We start from the raw sequence: 22,516 nt of genomic DNA on the forward strand, positions 1-22,516 counted from the left end.
TATTGTTCATCTACACGCTGGGTGCAGGATATCAATAAACTTATAGAGCACAGCTTTCATGTATATAAATCTGTATCAATAGTGGTCGACAAATCACCAAAAAAACTACTCCCCGAACAAAAAATATATACTCGCCACCTAGTCCTGCCCCCAGCCCTGCCCCCAGGCCCGCTTTAAAAAAATAAAATAAATTGAATCAATTCCTAGTAAGAACAACATTCGTTTTTGACTTAAGTTTATTTATTGTATGACATTATACTACATTATACTTGTTACGTGTGTGTGTGTGTGTGTGTGTGTGTGTGTGTGTGTGTGTGTGTGTGTGTGTGTGTGTGTGTGTGTGTGTGTGTGTGTGTGTGTGTGTGTGTGTGTGTGATCTTACCTGATCCGCAGTCCAGGTACCCTCATTCCAGCAATGTTATATGTTGGAGGGAAGGTGTTCCTTACCTGTCTTCTGGGTTAGGGGGGATTCCGATGTCTCCAGTGTGAAACTTGAGAGTCAGATATGGAAGAAAGCAGTAAAGGTTATTTCGGTGTAGGTATAGGCCAGTTAAGATATATAGGGTAAATAAGATATCCATGTACAGAGTGTGAGACAGAGTGTGAGAGAGAGAGACAGACAGAAACAGTGTGGGTGAGAGAGAGAACACAGTGTGGGTGAGAGAGAGAGAGCGACACAGAGAGAGAGAGAGTGACACAGAGAGAGAGAGAGCGACACACACACACAGAGAGAGAGAAAGAGAGGCACACAGGGAGAGAGCGACATACAGGGAGAGAGAGAGCGACACACACACAGGGAGAGAGCGACAAACACACAGAGAGGGTGAGAGACAGAGAGTGACAGAGAGAGTAACAGAGAGAGAGAGAGTAACAGTGTCAAGGATTGGACTTCGGCTGGAGTGCATTCCAGTGGCAGGAACAGCAGGAGCGTAGTAGGGGTCACAAGCAGAGGTCCAAGGCAGGCGGCAGATAACGTAGTCAGGTAACAAGCAGAGGTCGGCAATGAGGAGACTGGAACAGGATGATAGCAATAGCTAGCACAGCGGTAAACACAGGAACCTTGCAGGTGCTAAGGAACCAGTATAAACAGACAAGGGAGGAACAGGAAAGGGAGGTTTATATATGCAGGCTGAGAGGTGGAGCACAGGTGCAGAGGTGTCAGGTATCAGGGTCTGGAATGTTCCTTAGTTTAGCAGCAGCAATCCCTGTGGACAAGTATGGGAACAGCAGGCTAGAGAATATGACAGAGAGATAGAGTGACCCAGTCAGCCATCCCACCCCCACACACTATCTCACTCTCTCACACACAAATTCTCACACACAAACTCTCTCACACACACTCTCACACACACACTCTAACACTCACACTCTCACACAAACACTCTCACATCTCACACTCTCACATCTCACACACACACACTCACACACACTCTCTAACACACATTCTCTCTCTCTCTCTCTCTCTCTCTCTCTCTCTCTCTCTCTCTCTCTCTTTCTCTCTCTCACACACACACACACACACTACCAGAAACAGAGCTGCTCGAGAGGAACCGGCGCCGGGAGTCCCGCTCACTATCGGAGGTATGTGGGAGTCATCGGGGGCTGCGGGAGACATCAGAGGTATGCGGGGGTATGCGGCGGCCAAAGGGGGTTTGCAGAGGCCTGTGGGAGACATTGGAAGTATGCAGGGGCCTGCGGGGGTATGCAGCGGCCATTGGTGGTTTGCTATGGCCTGCGGGAGACATCGGAGGTATGCGGCGGCTATTGGGGTATGCGGGGGCCTGCGGCGGCAATTGGGGTTATGCGGGGGCCTGTGGGGTTTTGCAGGGCCATGGGGGTATGTGGGGGCCTGCGGGGGTATTCGGTGGCCATTGGGGTTATTCAGGGGACATTGGGGGTAAGCAGCGTCAATTTGGGGTATGCGGGGGACATTGGGGACATCAGGGGCCTGCGGAGGCGCTCTCTGGCTGCCATGACTGACTGGGGAGGAGACAAACCATGCTCAGAGAGGCGGGGAAGAGGAAATACACTGTTCAGGGAGTCTCCGGCTTTTTTTTTTTCTCCTTCAGTGCTCGGGGGAAATTCAGCACGAGTGGGGGAATTTAAACAGCAGCACGTGGGCTGCTTGGGCCAATCGCCAAGGGGCAATTTCGAGTCGCCCCAGGTGACCGGGCAACCGGGTTTGTCGAACACTGTGTATCACCATTAACAATATAGATACAGAGAGACTTCCTGTGACGTCAAGAGGAATGGCTGCCTGAGAGACTTGCTCCAAGGCCCCTCCAACGAATAACTTAAGCTTTAGCATTTAAATAAACAAATCCCCCAACAAACCTAGCAGACCTGAACCCCAAAGATCAGCTCGGCACAAGAGTGGCCTCTTACTGCGGTTCGGTTCGCTGAGGGGTTTGCTGGGACTCTGGGAGGTCTCCTATGAGTCCCGACCCCCGGTGGAAGTCTCCCTATGACTCACGCAAAAAGTCAGAGGAGCCGCCTGGAGGAGCGGTGCGGGAGGTAGGAGAGGCGGTGGGGCTAAGCTCCGGGTGTCCCGCGGAGTCCGCTTTAACTGCGGGGTTCAGGGATCCCCCCCCCTGTGCGTGCTGTCTTTGAAGTGCGCCCGCAGCCGTCTCCCGCGGCCCCGTAGGGAAGCCTGAGCAGCATCTCTCCGCTGCGGTCCCCGCTTGCCCCCCCCCCGAGACAGAATAAATTAAATAAATAACCATACCCCCATAAAAGCGATCCCGGCAGGGGAGAGTACCCTCTGGCTGCAGGAACTGCGAGTCCCACCACGTGGCGGCAGGGGAGGAAGCGGCCATCTTAAAGGAGCACTCCACTGAGGCACCATCTCCCTTTAAAGGGATATACGGCTGGTTGTCCCAACTACCAACTTCCAACTGCTGCCTGAGCCTCAGGGTGCCACAATCCCCTACCTCCCCAGCAACATTGCACTGAGACAAATAAATAACTACTCAGCAGCTCCAGAAACCCCCCCCAGAAGTTCTGCAACACTCTCACACCTTCCCCCCCCCCTCAAATAAAAGGGAATAACAACAATAAAGAGGGGACTCTCAGACTTCCGGAGACGTCCCCCAAAGCAGGCGCAATGCTGCCAAAGAACAAGCGGACCCAAAACACGGTCACTAAGTTCTTTGCACCTGCGCAACGCCAGATGGAGCCGGCCGCCGAGACCCAAGAGGGCGTCACAGACCCTGACCACGCCGGGACAAGTGCGGAGCAGATCCAATTTGAACTGCCTGAACACGGACTGCACAAAGATTTCTTTGAGGCCCTATTCAATAAAATCAGAAGGGGGTTCCAGGAAGATTTGGCCTCCGCCATAGAAGGCCTCAGATCCGACGTAGATAACCTCACCGCACGCGCAGACACACTAGAAGCAAAGGTAGAGGAGGTCTGCAACACTCAATCGACAACAGAGGACGAGGTGAACAGGCTTGGTAACCTCGTGAACGAGCTAAGAGATGCCCTCAACAACCAGGAAAATAGACAGAGGAGACAAAACATCCACATCAGGAATGTGCCAGAAACAATTCTGCCTGACGCCATACAAGCTTACCTGAACAAGATTTTTCTGAAAATTGTCCCGGATCTGCAGGAACATGAGCTACTGATGGACCGCGCTCATCGTGCCCTGGGTCCCAAATCCCCAGACCCCAACCGCCGCAGAGACATCATAGTCAAAATGCATTCTTACACCGCAAAGGAGCGAATCATGGCGGCTAGCAGAGGGGCGGGTGACATCCAAATAGGAGAAGACACCCTGCAGATCTTTGCTGACCTGTCCGCCTTCATAATTAACAAACGCAAAGAGATGAAACCCTTAGCTACTATATTGAGAGCTCAAGGCATCCGCTATAGATGGGGATTCCCCTTCAAACTGGTGGTCCCCAGAAATGGACGCTTTCTAACCATTGTGGACCCAGAGGATATCCAGGACTTCGGAATACCGCCTCCACAAACCGAACAGCCTCCCCCCAGAGCGGCCAACAAACCTACCTCCTCTGAGACACCCCGTGCTTCGGAACGGCTGGCGAGCCAGAAGCAAGACTAGAGCCAACTAACCTCGTCTCCCACTATGGGCTGGAAGCGCCAGCATCCCACCAAAACCTGCCTGCAGCCCTTACTGCCGCAACAGACCCGCAGAGGACGACGAGGACCTTGATGTTCCTGCTACCTCCAATTTCGGTATCTGGCGCCACAGCACCGCATCCCCTGCGGAGAAACACAAAGACAATCAGCGACAGATCCCCCAGCGCACTGCCGTCTAGAACTCAGCCAAGACCCCCCTCCACTAACCCTCATTCCCCCCCACCACCACCACAACCCTTATCCCCCCTCATTCTCCCCCCCATCCCTTCCCCTACCATCCCACTCCCCCTCCCTTCCAAACTTTCCCCCCCTCTACCCACCCCCCTTCCCTCTTACCTGCCCCTTCCGACCCTCCCATCCCTCCTTCCATCATTTACCAGAGCCGGGGACCCGCTGCGGTCCTAGAGGGCGACCTACACAAGTGCGATGCAATTCGGAGACCCTGGTGCCCTGTCTCCCTCAGAAGGAGCGGCGCCGGGTCTTCGGGAGGGCGTGACGTCCGCAGACAAGCGACAGCCCTGACAGATGCCCTCCTCCAGCTGCTCCATGGATGGCAATGATTGGGCCCACTCAAGCCACCTGAGCTGTTGCTGTTGCCGTGCCTCCCACTCAGAGCCCGGCGGAACCGGAGTCGGAGGGTAACAACCCCAACCTGGGGCCTCCGACCCCGGGGATCATGGTACAGCCCCCCCCCCCGAGAGAAAACCCTGGCTTCTGAAGAGGACTATGCAGACTATATCTCTAACCCAAGGGGGTTCAGCAATAATCAGGTTGGATCCATCTTTTTCCCCCTGAACCTGACATGCCACCAATCTACTCCTACCCCCACCACCCCCCCCCCGCCCCTCCGCCACTGCCACTGTCCCCCTGCCCCCCCCGCTCCTCTCTCCTATCCCCCCCTCCCATCCCCCCACGGAAAGGCCCAGACTGGGGTACCCATCGCCACGCCAGCTCCCATAAAATCCAAAAGAAGAACTATATACCCCTGAAATTTCGAGCAAATCATCAGCCTCCCCCACCCCTCCCCCATACTCCACCCTCCCCTCAAACCACCCCCCAGCCCCCCCCCCGTCTACTATCCACTGCCCCGCCAAAGGGAGGCAAAGCCCAGGACAAATATCACGTGACAAGACACACAGAGAACTTATCAACGCCATATTTGAAAATGCTTACATCTATGTTAAAATGTTATGGTATAGACCCCCCTCTTTCTCCCCCTCCCTGTCTCCACCCCCTCCCCTCCCCCCCTGTCCCTGTCCTTGGGCCTGACAAAGGCCTGTATGTTCTTTTCTTCCCCTATGTGTCCACCCTTCCCTCCCCTCCAATCCGATGCCCAGAGACGTCCTATCCCCTGCCATCCGCACCGACTAGGGACTTACATCCTATGCCAGAAAAACGAGCTCTTGTCATGGGAAATCCAGGAGCCTCAGAGTCTGGAGCTCTAGGAATACCCCCCATGGGACAATGTCTTCCACTAGATTAATCTCACTTAACGTCAAAGGACTCAATTCAGTAACAAAGAGGAAGCTAGTCCTTCAGGACCTAAAGAAATCAAAGGGAGACATTGTCATCATCCAAGAGACTCACTTCAATTCCCCAACCCCACCCAACACATTCAAAAGTGTATTCCCCCAGACATACTTTGCATCCTCGCCAAGCAAAAAAAGAGGAGTAGCCATCCTTATACGGAATGGTGTCCCTTTTGTTCTATCCAAGTCACTCCAAGACCCCGATGGTCAGTTCATGATACTACAGGGCACCCTGTCTGGCACCCCAATCACACTTGTAAACATCTACACTCCCAATGACAACCAACTCCCCTTCCTAAGAACCCTCCTCGAATCCCTAGAACAGCAATCTTTCTCATCTCTGATTATCGGAGGTGACTTTAACATGGTGGCCTCTCACGCACTAGACAAATCGAACCCCGCCCCCACCCTCCTCCCATCCTCTCCCACTCCATACACCATCCAATACCAAAAGAAAGCTACGAAGTTTAGAGACATCATTGAGGAATACTCACTAGTGTATATATGGAGGGCTCAGCACCAGGGTCAGAGGGACTATACCTTTTCTCCACCCTCATCAGTCCTACTCGAGGATCGATTATTTTCTAGGTACTAGCAACATCTTCCAGGCGTCCTCCCAGTCAAACATAGGCCCAATCACCTGGTCAGACAATGCACCAATTGAACTTACCCTATCCATACCCTTTGTGAAAAACACCCAATACAAATGGAAATTAAATGACTCCATGTTAAACTGCCCTGACACAGAAATGGTACTCCGCCAAAAGCTATCAATGTTTTTTCAAATTAACACAGGTTCAGTCTCAGCCCCAGCAATGCTCTGGGAGGCCCATAAAACCTCCATCAGAGGAGACCTGATTTCAATCGCATCCCACAAAAAGAAAATTAAACTTAAGCTCCAAAAAGAGCTCTTAGACAAGATCACCAAGCTAGAGCAGCAGCATTAAACTACAGCATCTAAAAAAACGCTTGAACAACTAAATCCAGCTAGATCTGCCCTCAAACAGACCCAACTCGAGGAAGTAGAGAAGGCAATAAGGTGGTCGAAGCAAAAATTCTTCGATAAAGGCAATAAAGCTGACAGGCTTCTGGCCTCAAAACTCAGGGGCACGCGAGTCAAATCTCAGATAGCCCGCATACAGACACGAAAAGGACAGACCACATACATAGAAAAAGAGATAGCACAGGAATTTGCAGACTTTTACTCGGACCTCTACAACTTTCACCCCCCAACCCAAGACCCGGTTAGCCTTAACACTATCTCACAATATCTAGAGCACTGTAACCTGCCCACCCTATCCCAGGAAGAGGTGGGGAAGTTAAATAAAAATGTCACCCAAGAGGAACTATCTGAAGCTATTAAATCAATCAAATTAGCCAAAACCCCGGGCCCAGACGGTTTCTGAAACTCTTACTACAAAATTTCATGCCAATCCTCTCCCCATACCTATTAGATATATACAATTCCTTCCTCCAAGGGGAACCAATCCCCGATACGATCACAGCAGCAAATCTGGCTATAATTCACAAGGAGGGTAGAGACCTGCTCCTCTGCGGTAACTATAGGCCCATCTCCCTGTTAAATACCGATCTCAAAATCTACAGTAAGATCTTGGCAAACAGGCTAAATCCAATTCTCCCTAGACTCATACACATAGATCAAGTAGGTTTTGTGTCAGGAAGACAGGCCTCCGACAACACCCGCAAAATTGTGGATATAATAGACCACGTGCATCTCACCGGATCCAAAGCAATGATTCTGAGCCTCGACGCTGAAAAAGCGTTCGACAGAATCAAATGGTCTTTTTTAGACCAAACAATGCTGAGGTTCGGCTTCAGTGGCCCTTTCTTAGAGGGAGTGAGAGCCCTCTATCAAACCTCAACAGCGTAGGTCAAACAATCAGGCGGCCTCTCGGATCCAATAAAAATCAGGAACGGCACCAGACAGGGCTGCCCGCTTTCCCCCTTGTTACTTGCCCTAACCATTGAACCTCTAGCGGTCAAAATTAGAGCCGAAAAAAGCATCAAGGGGATCCAAATTGCGGACCGAGAGTACAAAATTTCCCTATTCGCGAACGATGTGATTCTGACCCTCGATGACCCCTTTTCCTCCCTCCCTAGCCTTCAAAGGCAACTGAATCACTTTGGGCTGGTCTCTGACTATAAGGTCAATATAGACAAATCAGAAGCCCTAAATATCTCCCTCCCACCCCAGACGTGGAAACTTATCCAAGCCCACTACAAATACAAGTGGAGCTCCACCTATCTAAAATATATGGGGGTCAAAATTTCAAACTCGCTTAACTCCCTTTATCAACACAATTACCCCCCCCCCCCCTATTTGACCAGATTAAAAAAGACTTAGAAACATGGAAAAAACACCAAATTTCCTGGTTTGGAAGAATAGTGTCTGTAAAAATGAACGTCCTCCCACGGTTACTATATAACTTCCAAACCCTCTCCATCGTAGTGCCACGCCCGGCTCTAAAGAACATCCAGTCACTAATACTCCAATTCATTTGGAACGGTAAGAGACCTAGGGTCCCAAGGTCAGTGATGCTCTCCTCAAGAGCAAGAGAAGGCATGGGGGTCCCCGACTTAGTCAGATATTACATCGCAGCAAAATTGAAGCAGGTTGTAGGTTGGAATTGCGACCCAGCCTCGGCCTGTTGGCCCGCAATAGAGTCACATTACGCACAGTCCCACTCCATCCAAGTGGCACTCTGGACCGCAGGAGGGAGGGGGCCACAGAGGTCTGGCCTCGGAGCAATGAGATGCATGTGAGACACATGGCTCAAAAGCAAAGGGAAGTATGGTCTGCTAGCTTCCCCTCCAACCTCACACCACTCTTTGGGAACCCCAACCTCCCGCCAGGGTGTTCCACAAGACAATTTGACCAATTCCAGGGTCACAATATTAGGATGGTTGCCGATCTACTGCAGAAGGGAGAGATCCTAACTTTTCAGGCATTAAAGGACAAATTCCAGACCCAAGACCTTCAACTATTTAAATACCTACAACTTAGACACTTCCTACACTCACTGTCTCCAACCTCCAAATTCCCCCCGCTGACCCGGTTTGAAACCCTATGTCTTAAGGACACATACCAGAGAGGCCTGATATCACAGATATACAAAAGCACAGAACCGCAATCAGACCCCCCGAAACACCGCTATATGCAAAAATGGTCGGACGAACTAGGTCTCCCAATAGACCTGGAAGACTGGGAGGATATTTGGGAGCAAGCACCTAAAACCTCAATTTGTACGACAATAAAAGAAAACATCTATAAAATTATATTCCAGTGGTACCTGACCCCGGCTAGACTGAGCCAGGTCTACCCCGGCACACCGGACCTATGCTGGAGGGGATGTGGTCAAAAGGGAGACATGGCCCACATTTGGTGGTCATGTCCGGAGATCCAAAGGTTCTGGACCAAGATCCAGACACTTATCTGCGAGATCACTGGAATCCCTCTTCCCCTGTACCCTCTGACCATGGTGCTGAGCAAACCCATTGACTACCTCCCCCCACCAATGCTGACAGTGGCCAGGTGCTCTATAGCGGCAGCCTGGAAACAGATTAAGGCCCCCTCGAGCACCACAGTAGTGAGAAGGGTTAATGAGGTCATGACTATGGAGAAGCTTACGGCCATGCTCCAAAAGAAAATGCCCCAGTTCTGGAACACATGGGACCCTTGGATCGAGAGATAAACCCCCAAAAATTCAAAGCACCTAGGTCTACTAGCCCCCCCCCCCCCCAACAATCAGAGAGCAACACGGGGACACCTCCCCCCCCTCCTCTCACCTTTACTCTTTCTCCTACTGAAAACGGAAAACTGTTATTGGTCCCTCTCTGAAAGTAATGAGTCGAAATGTTGTGGGCCCACAACACTACTGTATGTAAACTTATCTATGACAGTGACCAATAAAAAAATTGTTACAAAAAAATATATAGATACAATTCTGTGATTTAGAGATTTGCCTTTCATTCAGGGACCTTTTATTAGGACCCTGTCTGGTACTTAGCGTTTTCTAGGTTTTTAAATAAGTATATTTCTTTTAAGATTTTCTTTCCATATACAAATATTGATTAATAAAAGTTTTTGACATTATAATTTATTAGTAGAGGTTGAGTGCTTATACTAGGGATTCATTTCTCTGTTGTAAATATCCATAGTGCACAATCCCAATAGCACCCCTCTAGTATGTAGTATGCTGTTATTTAGACTACTACTGTATATTAGCTGAGTGGAGGCTTCTGTCTGTGCTCAATAAATTGAATGAGCCATTATCAATCGTTATTGGCTATTCACGTATATGACAGTTATGCATTGAAAATTAGAGATGGGCAACTTTGGTTTTTGCGGACTTGGATCCGTCGCGGATCAGGCGCTTCCCTTTATTCACGGATTTACGTGAATCAGCCTCAAAAAGGGTGATACAGCTGCACCAGCCTTTATTATAAAGCGGTGTACGCCGAACCGCTTTGAATACCGTGGCCCGGCGCGCTCTTTTTTCCAACCGTTTGGCAATTGTCTCTTTTTTTGAGCGATTTTCTATCTATCGTGCGCAGAAAATTGCATTTTAGCGTTGTCTGCAATAAATTCTAGAAACTCAAGTGGGCGATCGTGAGCTGTTGTCTTAAAAGTCTAATAGCAATTCAACCTACAATACAGTACACAGTATAGCCGTACATTTCTGCAAGTCTGTGTGTGTGCGCACAGTTATTGTAAATTTAAATATTTATATTTGAAGAAGAGATTAACATTACGAGTTCATACAGTATACAGTAATCTGAGGCTCCTTAGCCATACACATAAAAAATATGACACATACTGTACTTTATACAGGATACTAAAGGGAAAAGAAGTACAGTATTCCAAAAATATAACGTTGCGTCTTCTTCCGAATATAAAATATTTTTACAATTGGAACCTTGTTGAAACTCATACTGTATGCGTGTCATCACATTTCAATATGTATTATTTATTAATCAATATTTTTGCTAGGCTTGCTCTTCTTTTACGTTTGTTTTTATTTTATGCGCATGCGTGTATGTTTCATTGGAACCTTGTTAAAACGCATATTCGTGTTATCACATTTATGCGCATGCATGTATGTCTCATTGGAACCTTGTTGAAACGCATATGCGTATCATCACATTTAGGTGCATGCGTGTATGACTTCTCATTCAATTTGAATTACAAGTCTGAAAAAAAACTTTTTTTTCGTTTCTCGACATGAGCTTGCATAACAATTTTGGCTTTTCTGAGATTTTAATTCTACACTAGTCATGTATGACTTGGGTGCCATACTGTGACTCTTATAGGAAACCCCCCCAAAAAAGTTATAATCTTTTATTCTATACAGTATGTATTTATTCTACAGTATATATATACAGTATTATATATGTATTGTTTTAATACTGTTTTGATTTAATGCACATGCGTGTATGACTTCCCATTCAATTTGAATTTCAAGTCAGAAAAAAAACCTTTTTTTTTCTTTTCTTGACATGGGCTTGCATAACAATTCTTGATATTCTGAGAATCAATCACTACTGTAGCTTTTTAATTCTACACTAGTCATGTATGTACTTTATGAGGTGGGTGGCATACTGTGATTTTTATTTGGGGGTGTGGGGCTCAAAATATTATGATGACCTGATGAAAATATTTCTTTGAACTAATAATCCAGCATACAGCGCTCTCCCCCTCCCCCCGCACAGGGCCTATGCAGGAAACGGCGGAAAGCCCTATCTCGCCATTTTTTGGGGCAAATATGCCTACAGCAATTCAGTAAATGCCAAAAAGCTGGCGAGATGAGCAAAATCCGCCGTTTTTTTGGTGGTAAATAAAACTCGCCGCGCGCGTGGCTAGAAGCCCTATCTTGCCAATTTTCAAACCTGCTGTATTCTAGCTCTAGAATGGAGAAATTTTCTCCAAATCGCTCCTCCAAGAAAAGTTGGCAAGAAGCTGGTGCTGAGCGACGATACGGGACATAGAAAAAATCAGGCCCTTTTCCTGCCTCGGATTGATGCCGGGGGGCTCCAGAGCTGATACCCATTAATTTCAGCACTGAAGCCCCCCCCCCCCCAGCATCCAAAGCAGGAAAAATGCATTTACAAAGTCGGCCGACCTGAGTCTAAGTCGGCTAGATCCGCGGCTCTCAGATTATTCTGGTAGCCCAATCCAAATGCAGGCAGTATAGAGAAGGGGATCGGTGTATCAGCCAGGTCAAAGGAAAAAAGCGGAACTCACCGGCCAAAAAGATTTGAATAAATTTTTTTTTTTAAACTACATAAAAATGTGAAGACATCCACATGAAGAGCAAGCTCCTCCTCCCACGCGTTTGAGAAAGCGCTAGTGATGGCGTGAATCGCGTGGGAGTAAGCCTTGTATCCAGTAAAAGTGCTATTACAGTACTGTACGGTAAAGATAACATATTGATACTTTACTTACGCGGTAGTGACTGTTGGTGTCCGCTTGACATTTTTGGCCTTACCTTGGGCATGATAGCTGACAGTGGCTGCTAGTACAACGAGGCCAGTACTTAAGCAGCGTTGAATCTGTGAAATTCGTTGTCCTCTCTTGTACATATTGTGTATTCTCATGCTGAGATCTTTAGAAATCTTTTTAACCGGCATCGCTGCATTTAGAAAGAAATACAAGCACAAGAATGTATTTTCGATGTGCAGTCTGTGTATTCAATATTCAGTGAATCAACAAAATGGATGGTGTATTTATACTTTAATGAGTCTCATTACGGTACGCCCACTTTTAACACCTGCACCTCGTGGCCATGCACGTGGAAAAAAACAAACAGGGGCACAGTGTATAAAAGGTAACACAAATTGCATAGCCTACCACTCGCTGATCTGTATCTGAACTTGCCCTTGTCCAGATACTGCATTCTGCATTATGCCATCTGCTTCCATGGATCAACCCCGATTCTACGGACGCAGGTATCTGCTTTCTTCTGCCATGCCGGCCACGAAAAGCGAAAGGCGGAAGCCTTTTCCAAGCCAAAGCGAAAGGCCAAGGATAATAAAGAAAACATTCAGACACTCCAAAGGCTAAGAAGCCTGGGCCTTATTACGTCATGAAGAAATTTGCTGCCGTACAAAGAAAGCAACAGGCTTGGAATCCACCAGCACCCATCCACAACGCTGCTCTCCTGGGAACCCCCAGGTCACCTTCTCCTGCACCCATCCACGACGCTGCTATACCGGGAACACACAGGTCACCTGCTCCTGCACTCATCGACGACGCTGCTCTCCTGGGAACCCCTAGGTCACCTGCTCCTGCACTCATCGACAACGCTGCTCTGCTGCTGGGAACCCCTATCCCATCCGCTCCAGCACCCATCCACTCAGATGTCTACAGCACTCCTTGCACTAGATCCAGCTCGTTCACTCGCATGCTTAATGGGTTAATTGTCGATATCCCTGACAACTCTAAGGTGGTAAAGAAAGATCTTCTTTTAGAGACCATGTTAAATATGGATAGGCGGATGGAGAAGATAGAGACTGACATAGCGGGGATACATTGTTTGCTTGGACTTCCTGCCCCTGTATGTCGGACGCAGGAGCAGGAGGGTGGCATGGATGTGACCTTCACGCTTCCATCACCAAGCGCACCCCCTCCATCTGAAGAATGTGTACATGTATGCCATTGATGAAGATGACATGACAACCCAGTCAAGACCACGACAGGAGATGACAATACCAATAAGGCAACTACGACAGGAGGAAAGCATCCTCCCAGACTACCTACCCTCGCCCGCTCCCAGAAGCACACCCGCTCCCAGAATCACACCCACACACGCTTGCATTGAAACGGTGCCCGACATCAGCTTGCGCGACCTGCCCCAGCAAGTCTGGGAGAAATATAGGGTTGCAAGTGCTGGTATAGCCCAGAAATATGCCCTGTCCATCTTCAAACACCACGCCAGTTAGAAGTTGCGGGTGGACCCACAACGTGAATTACGAAGGGAATCGAATAAAAAAGGCTCTGCCTGAAAATTTAAGGAGAACAATTGTGGAGGAAGTGCAGAGCTATTTTAAAATTACTGATCATTTAATGATCGTGAGAGACTCCATATATGCATTTTGAGGCATACAAGGGCTCGTCCTTGAAGGACAGACTGATGGGGATCAAATTTGCTGCTTGTTGTTGATCTGTTCAAAAACTATTAAAAAAATGTTTTTACTTACTCCAAAAAAATAAAAAAAAGTTCATTCTTTTAAATTGTTTAATTGTGTCACCTTTTATAAGAAAATACAGTGTTTCTAAAACATACAGTCAGTAATGGTTGGTTAAAATCGTCAGTCCCTCAAGAAGGCTACAAGAATTTTCATGAATGGCTCGGGGGAGGGGGGGTTGAGAAGGGGGGTGTTGATACACTGGCGACACACTTTATTCGAGCTCGGCTAGTCCCACGAATTCGGGTATACCCGGGTGTATTGAGGTTTGTGACTGTTTTCTGCCCGAGTGCATTGAGGTATTTTCCATGCAGGGATTGAAGCATTTTATTCCCGCTGGCTGCAATACTGCACAGTATATATATATATATACTGCATTACAATTCATGAATTTATGCCATCTGGTAGACACGCGAAGCATTGCAGCCTATTAAATCCTAATCATTATCATTTAACAGATCAGCCGCCCGTCAGCCAGGCATGAACCCAGGCTGGGAAGGCAAACACAACGGGGCTTGTCAGAGGTGAGGAGCGGCGCATTCCAGGTATCTGCCAGGTACATACTGGGTATTTGCTCGAATAAAGTGTGTCGGTGCAGTAAGTGGTTGCATTACCGTTATCTTGTTAGTAAGACTTTGCGTGCGGGGGGGACTGCTACTGTCAAAGTGTGTGCAGGATTAGTTAGTAAACAGTAAGGGCTTATCAGCCTACAAGAATTTTCATGAATGGCTCGGGGTGGGGGGGATGTGTGGTGTCTCTTGTTCACATACACGCATGCGCATAAATGTGATGACACGCATATGCGTTGCAACAAGGTTCCATGAGACATACTGTATAATGTACGCATGCGCATTAAATCAAAACAGTATTAAAACAATACATACAGGTATAGAATACACATACTGTATACTGTAGAATAAATACATACAGTATAGCATAAAAGATTATATTTTTTAATTTTTGGGGTTTCTTAAACAGTATGTAAAAAAGTATTGTATATGAAAACAGCAGCATACTGTTTAAGGTTTTCTATAAAGCTCACAGTTATTCTATCCTAATCAATAAAAATGTCACTGTCACTAAATTGTTGCCTCCAGTACTTGTATTTTTAAATCAGATTCATCAATGCGCAAGCAACGTTACAAAAAGTGATATTATCCATCGAAATCTCTCCATTTGCCGTTCTCCGCTTGAAGACAATTTTATTTTTCCTCAGAAAAGAAACTTTATTACTGGTACCGTATGTTATATTTTTCCGTAATTGCTGCTGATAGATTGTTCTATTGTTCAAAATGTATAACCTAATGTTTTAAATCCAAAAAATAAAACAAAGTTGAATATTTTTGAAGTGAAACTTCTTTAGTGGCACCTCTGATGGGATAAGACTGGATAGATGGAGGGCGAAATGTGAAACGGAAGTGACGTCACGTAATGGACGCCGCTCCGCTCACACGTCCTCTGTCACATGTGGCGGCGGTGGCGATAGCCGCCGGCGCCGCTCCTAATCGCCGCCGCACCCCTCACCCTCCCACACACCCCACACCCGGCTGCTCACATATGCGGCCGCTCCTAACTGCCGCTGTTCTGCCGCCTGCTGCCAGGCTGCGCATGCGCAGTTGTGATGGCGCCGCTGACGGACGCCACACATGTGCAGAAGTGGCTGGCAGCGGCGTTGTTCCCCCCACACGCTCCTAACTGACGTGGGCGTTCGCGGGCCTCCTGCGCCCCGCAGAAAGCTGTGGCAAACGGCGCAACCCACGCGGCACAGGGGCTCAGCGCCGGTTCCTGCTGCTGGAAGAAAGGGTGGGCCGGGCAGCAGACGGGTAATCTCGCCCGCGGCCGATCACTCATGCCCGTGCCGGGCGCATGTACCCCCGCAGGGGGGGGAGGGGTGCGCAGAATTTGCGTAAGAGGGGATCAGGGGTGTTGCGCAGAATTTGCAGAAGGGGAGGGGGAGAAGTGGTGCGCAATTTTACACCCCGCCCCTGGCTGCAGCAGGACACACACACACTGACTGACCCCCACACACACTGACTGACCCCCACACAGACCCCCACACACTGACTGACCCCCACACAGACCCACACACACTGACTGACCCCCACACAGACCCACACACACACACCCACACACACACTGACTGACCCCCACACACTGACTGACCCCCACACAGACCCTACACACACACACCCACACACACACTGACTGACCCACACACAGACCCCCACACATGCACTGACCCCCACACAGACCCCCACACACACTGACTGACCCCCACATAGACCACCACACAGACCCCCACACACACTGACTGACCCCCACATAGACCACCACACAGACCCACACACACACACTGACTGACACCCCCACACACACACTGACTGACCCCCACACACACACACTGACTGACCCCCACACACACACTGACTGACCCCCACACAGACCCCCACACACACACTGACTGACCCCCACACAGACCCCCACACACACACTGACTGACCCCCACACAGACCCCCGCACACACACTGACTGACCCCCACAGACCCACACACACACACTGACTGACCCCCACACACACACTGACTGACACCCACACAGACCCCCCACACACACTGACTGACCCCCACACACACACTGACTGACCCCCACACAGACCCCCACACACACACTGACTGACCCCCACACAGACTCACATACACACACAAACTGACCCCCACACAGACATACACACACAGACTGACCCCCACACAGACCCCCACACACACTGACTGACCCCCACACACACACTGACTGACCCCCACACAGACCCCCCACACCCATGCTAACTGACACCCACACAAACCCCCACCCACACACTGACTGACTCCCACAGAGACTCACATACACACACAGACTCACATACACAAACAGACTCACATACACACACTGACTGACCCCACACAGACCCCCACACACACACTGACTGCCCCCCACACAGACCCCCCACACACACACTGACTGACCCCCACACACACACTGACTGACCAACACACAGACCCCCACACAGACTCACATACACACACTGACTCACATACACACACTGACTGACACACTGATTGACACACATACACACACACTGACTGACACACATACACACACACTGACTGACACACATAGACACACACTGACTGACACACATACACCCACACTGACTAACACACATACACACACACACACACACTGACTGACTGACACACATACACACACACACACTGACTAACTGACACACATACACACACACACACTGACTGAGACACATACACACACACACTTACTGACACACATACACACACACACTGACACACATATTCACACTCAGTGCAAATAGCTAATACAGGGGATGTGTGACGAGCACGCGCATTATAAGTCAAATGTATTTGCGTTTTGTCAATGAAATTGTATTTTGATTTTTAATTAAAACATCACCAATACAAATACAATTTCTCTGACAAAAGTCAAAGAAGTTTCACTTACTATGCGCGTGCACAGCACACACAGTTTTTTTTAAATTGTTTCATTGAGCAACCTTTTATAAAAATGTCAGTGTTTCAAAAACATACAGTAAGTACTGTATAACATTTCACATATTGTAACTGTTGCTTAAAATCAGTCAGTCCCCACAAGAAGTTCCCACAGTCAGTACCCATAGTCCCCTCAGTCAGTCCCCACAGTCCCCTCAGTCAGTCCCCACAATAATTTTCTCGGGTGGAGGGGGTGGGGGGTTTGGTCTCTTGTTCACATACACACATGCACCTAAATGTGATGGCACGCATATGCATTTCAACAAGGTTCCAATGAGAGATACTGTAAAGTACACGCATGCGCCTGCAGTAGCTGTCCACCAATTGTTCAGTATCTACTGTAGAAGCTGATCAGCCAATGATATTGCTGGACTACATTTTCTTGATTGTGTCTAAAATAATAGAACTAAATAACCATAAGCAAAGCAATTGATTACAGGAGAACGGGACTGATCTACAGTAACTAATCGCTTGTCTGTGTGCATAATGTATTGATATTTTAAAAAAAGAATAAAATACGGCAGCTGTACTATACCTTCACTATAGACTTGCCAATAGTTTGGCGCCGAGCCACTGCCAGTCCCGTATTCTTGTTTATAGACGTAGTTGACAGGAGACAGTGGGCCTGCTACACCTGTAGTTGAGAGCTGATGAAGCTGGAAATCTTTTTGGCATGTGCAAGCTTGCATCTGTACGTGAAATCTTGCTCAGGCAGCAGGTATCCTGGCGGGGACAGATAGCAAGGGTTGCCGGTCATCAGGTTTTCACTGATGGTTGGACCATTATTGTAAGCCGGTGCTGGTGCCGGCGCTGGCGCTGTTTGATTGCTGGCCTGGAACTGACTAAACTTAGTTGGTTTTACCATGACCTTTCGCCTTTTCAAGTCTCCATGATCAAAGATACTGGAAAAATCTGGTACCACACACCAATACCCTCCTCTAACTCCATGTGCAGGAGCAATACGGAAAAAAAACACGGATCGATACATAACTTTTTCCTTATTGCACGCTTTCACACACGAGCATCTGGTGAAAATTTGTAAAGTCATAATTTGATATAAATTTGACCAACTGTGGCCATCTTATCATCTGCTGCATTAATTGCGGACCATATTATATAAGCATACGTTACAATATGTCGGGCTTTTTGCACACGTACTGCGGCAGTGTACTCATCTCAGATCTCTCAGAACAGTAGAAAACCAGTACTGTAATGTAAAAATGACACTGTGCATTGAGTTTTTTTAATGAAACGCCTACATTGATACAGTATTGTAACTTCTTCAGTACCAAGGTCAATTCACAATTGACCACTGTGTTTTTTTTTTAAACACCTGCAAGTCGACACATTACTGTACTGTACACATTAGAATTCATTACAATTCATGAATATCTGCCACCTGGCGGATACGCGAAGAATTGCCCCCAATTAAATCCGAACCATTATAATTAAACGTCAACCGCGGATCAGCCTCGGTGCTGGGCGGTGCGAATGCGGCATGAATGCGGGGATGCCCAATTTATTGCGCATGGAATTCAGAAGATGCAGTCGCTACGCTCCCGAGAAGTTTTAAAATAAAGTCTGGCGCAGTATGTCTTTCTGAATTTTTTGTCACTCCAATCCAATCCCTGAATTCTGCAATCCATTGGAGGATTTTTAAAAATCCGTGCAGATTGTATCCAATGATGGTTTTTGAAACTGGAACAATCTTCCAATGGATTTTATCCCGTGGAACAGATTTTTATTGGAAAGCTTAGGAGATTCAGCTAAATGGATTTTGACAGTTTCGCCCATCTCTATTGACAATTGCTCTCAGACTTTGGTGAATAGGCTACATAGTGACTACACAGATTGTCCAAAACTAAGATAAGCAGTCAGAGCAGCTATAGTAGTCCATGTGTAATAATAATGGATAGCTTAGTTCTTTAATGGTTCTGATATAGCACCTGACATGGTCCCCCCACACTGTGTTTGGGACATGTCCACAATAAAACAATTTTTTACCTCAGGAATGGGTTTCCATACCAGTAAAACATTATGCTTTTTTGTCTCTCAAAATATGTATAACATATTTCTGTGAATTTTTACTTTTGATGTGTGCGATTGCTATATGACTGTGAACAAGTACTGTATGACAAAAATGTGATCTCATGCTTGTTACACATTTCCAGTTAACTGATATGCCAAACAATTACAGGGATACCATTAGTTTCACCAACACAACATTTACTTTAGGGAAATATTGTCTTATTCTTGTGCACCAATGATAAGTTTATTTGAGGCATTCTATCTACTTTTTAGCAATGTCACATTGTCTTAAACAAATTCTACTCACTATAGTACAAAATGACAGTAAAGTCCGATTCATAGAAGCTTATTTTTCTTTCAGATTACTGCCCTTAAAATTAAAACACAACCCATTTGCCAAAGCTTTTCTTGATGCTAAGGAAAGGTAAGATTGCTGTTTTAGACTACTTGGAAAAGATTATTACACATGAACCTTGCAATAAGAAAGTCTAGTAATTTTCTCATCTACAAATGAAATACATTTAGGGATAAAAGCATTTGTTGTAAAAAAAAAAAAATAATAAAAAAAATGGTAGTTTAACATAAAGTGATTGGATTTATTTACTATGTCTTTATGAAAAAAAGATCAAAAATGTATTTTTCTGCTGACTCATGAACATGTATATTTGACAGGAGTGATCACAAGGATTTTATGGATGAAGTAGAAAACAATCCACAATCTGGTTACTCACAATGTAAGTTTTTTTAATTATTTAAGGAAAATTCACACTGTACAGAATTGTCTATGACTAGCATCAAGCTGACTAATATTGAGCAATAGGACAAGGTGAACATTTATATTCATTTTTGAATACACTACTTTTGCTGTAACGAACATCATGTACTTCTACAAAATGACTAAATATCTGATACATAACTATATATCTATAAATATGTACATACATTTACAGTATATATATATATATATATATATATATATACAGTGTTCGACAAATCACCCAAAAATCTACTCGCCCAACCAAAAAATCTACTCGCCACCTAGTCCCGCCCCCAACCCCGCCCCCAACCCCGCCCCTAGTCCCGCCCCCAACCCCACTTTAAAATAAAATATATAATTAAAATACATTTAATAAATTCCTAGTCAGAACAACATTCGTTTTTGACAAATGTATTTATTGTGTGTGTGTGTGTGTGTGTGTGTGTGTGTAAGTGTTGGATCTAGAAATAAAAGCCAGGTGTGAATGACTAGTTTCCTGAACCCCTTAACCAGTGTCTGGACGTCCCCCGCTTTACAATATCTAAAGCAGCAATCCCACCTGGGATCTTACCTGATCCGCAGTCCCTCAATGGTCCAGGTACCTCATTCCCGCAATGTTATAAGTTGGAGGGGATGTGTTCCCTACCTGTCTTCTGGGTTAGGGGGGATTCCGATGTCTTCCGTGTGAAGCTTGAGTCAGATCTGGAAGAAAGCAGTATAGGTTATTTTGGTGTAGTATAGGACAGTTAAGATATATAGGGTAAATAAGATATCCAGATACAGAGAGGAAGAGAGAGAGGGGGAGAGAGAGAGGGGGAGAGAGAGGGGAGAGAGAGAGGAAGAGAGAGAGAGAGAGAGAGAGAGAGAGTGAGGAAGAGAGAGAGGAAGAGAGAGAGGAAGAGAGGAAGAGAGAGAGAGATGAAGAGAGAGAGGAAGAGAGAGGAAGAGAGAGGAAGAGAGAGGAAGAGAGAGGAAGAGAGGGAGAGAGGAAGAGAGGGAGAGAGAGGGAGAGAGAGAGGGAGAGAAAGAGAGAGAGGTAGAGAGAGGGAGGGAGAGAGGAGGGAGAGAGAGGAAGAGAGGGAGAGAGAGGGAGAGAGAGGGAGAGAGGGAGAGAGAGAGGAAGAGAGAGGGAGAGAGGGAGAGAGAGGGAGAGAGGGAGAGAGAGAGAAAGAGAGGGAGAGAGAGGAAGAGAGGGAGAGAGAGGAAGAGAGGGAGGAGAGAGGAAGAGAGGGAGAGAGAGAGAGTGAGAGAGGAAGAGAGGGAGAGGAAGAGAGGGAGAGAGAGGAAGAGAGGGAGAGAGAGGAAGAGAGAGAGGAAGAGAGGGAGAGAGAGAGAGGGAGAGAGAGGAAGAGAGGGAGAGAGAGGAAGAGAGGGAGAGAGAGGAAGAGAGGGAGAGAGAAGGAGGAGGGAGAGAGAGGAAGAGAGAGAGGAGAGAGAGGGGAGGGGAGAGAGGAAGAGAGAAAGAGAGAGAAAGAGAGAGGAGAGAGAGAAGAAAAAGAGACAGAGGAGGGAGAAAGGAAGAGACAGAGGAGGGTGAGAGAAAAAAAAGACAGAGGAGGGAGAGAGAAAAAGAGAAGAGGAGGGAGAGAGAAAAGAGACAGAGAGAAGGAGAAAGAGGGGGGAGAAAAGAGAAGAGAGAGGGGAGAAGGAACAGAGAGAGGGGAGAAGAGCGCGAAGAGAGAGGGGGAGAGAGACTCAGAGAGGGGAGACCTAGAGGGGGAGGGGAGACCAGAGAGGGGGGACGACAGAGGAGGGGGAGACCAGAGAGAGGGGAGACAGGGGGAGACCAGAGAGAGGGAGACGGAGGAGACCAGAGAGAGGGGGAGATGGGGAGACAGAGACGAGGGGAGACCAGAGAGAGGGGAGACGGGGAAGACAGAGAGAGGGAGACGGGGGAGACCAGAGAGAGGGGAGACGGGGGAGACCAGAGAGAGGGGGGAGACCAGAGAGAGGGGGGAGACCAGAGAGAGGGGGGAGACCAGAGAGACGGGGGAGACCAGAGAGAGGGGAGACCAGAGAGAGGGGAGACCAGAGAGGGGGATACAAGAGTGAGGGGAGACGGGGGAGACCAGAGAGAGGTGAGATGGGGGGAGACCAGAGAGAGGGGAGATGGGGGAGACCAGAGAGAGGGGGGCAGGGGGAGACCAGAGAGAGGGGGGCAGGGGTGACTGACTGACCGGGGCAGGGGTGACTGACTGACTGGGGCAGGGGTGACTGACTGACCGGGGCAGGGGTGACTGACTGACCGGGGCAGGGGTGACTGACTGGCAGGGGTGACTGACTGACCGGGGCAGGGGTGACTGACTGACCGGGGCAGGGGTGACTGACTG

The 22,516-nt window shown here is 47.7% G+C and overlaps 1 protein-coding gene across 1 annotated transcript in view; it reads left to right on the forward strand.

Annotated features, from left to right (window-relative positions):
- Nucleotides 1-22,516, forward strand: part of LOC142492031 (T-box transcription factor T-like) — a 65,866-nt gene that overhangs the window by 8,410 nt on the left and 34,940 nt on the right. The window contains 3 exon segments of the mRNA XM_075594774.1: nucleotides 19,791-19,808; nucleotides 19,810-19,853; nucleotides 20,102-20,163. Of these exon segments, the coding sequence (XP_075450889.1) occupies nucleotides 19,791-19,808; nucleotides 19,810-19,853; nucleotides 20,102-20,163 (124 nt within the window).

The sequence above is a fragment of the Ascaphus truei genome, chromosome 4 (assembly GCF_040206685.1).
Source record: "Ascaphus truei isolate aAscTru1 chromosome 4, aAscTru1.hap1, whole genome shotgun sequence".
Lineage (NCBI taxonomy): Eukaryota > Metazoa > Chordata > Amphibia > Anura > Ascaphidae > Ascaphus > Ascaphus truei.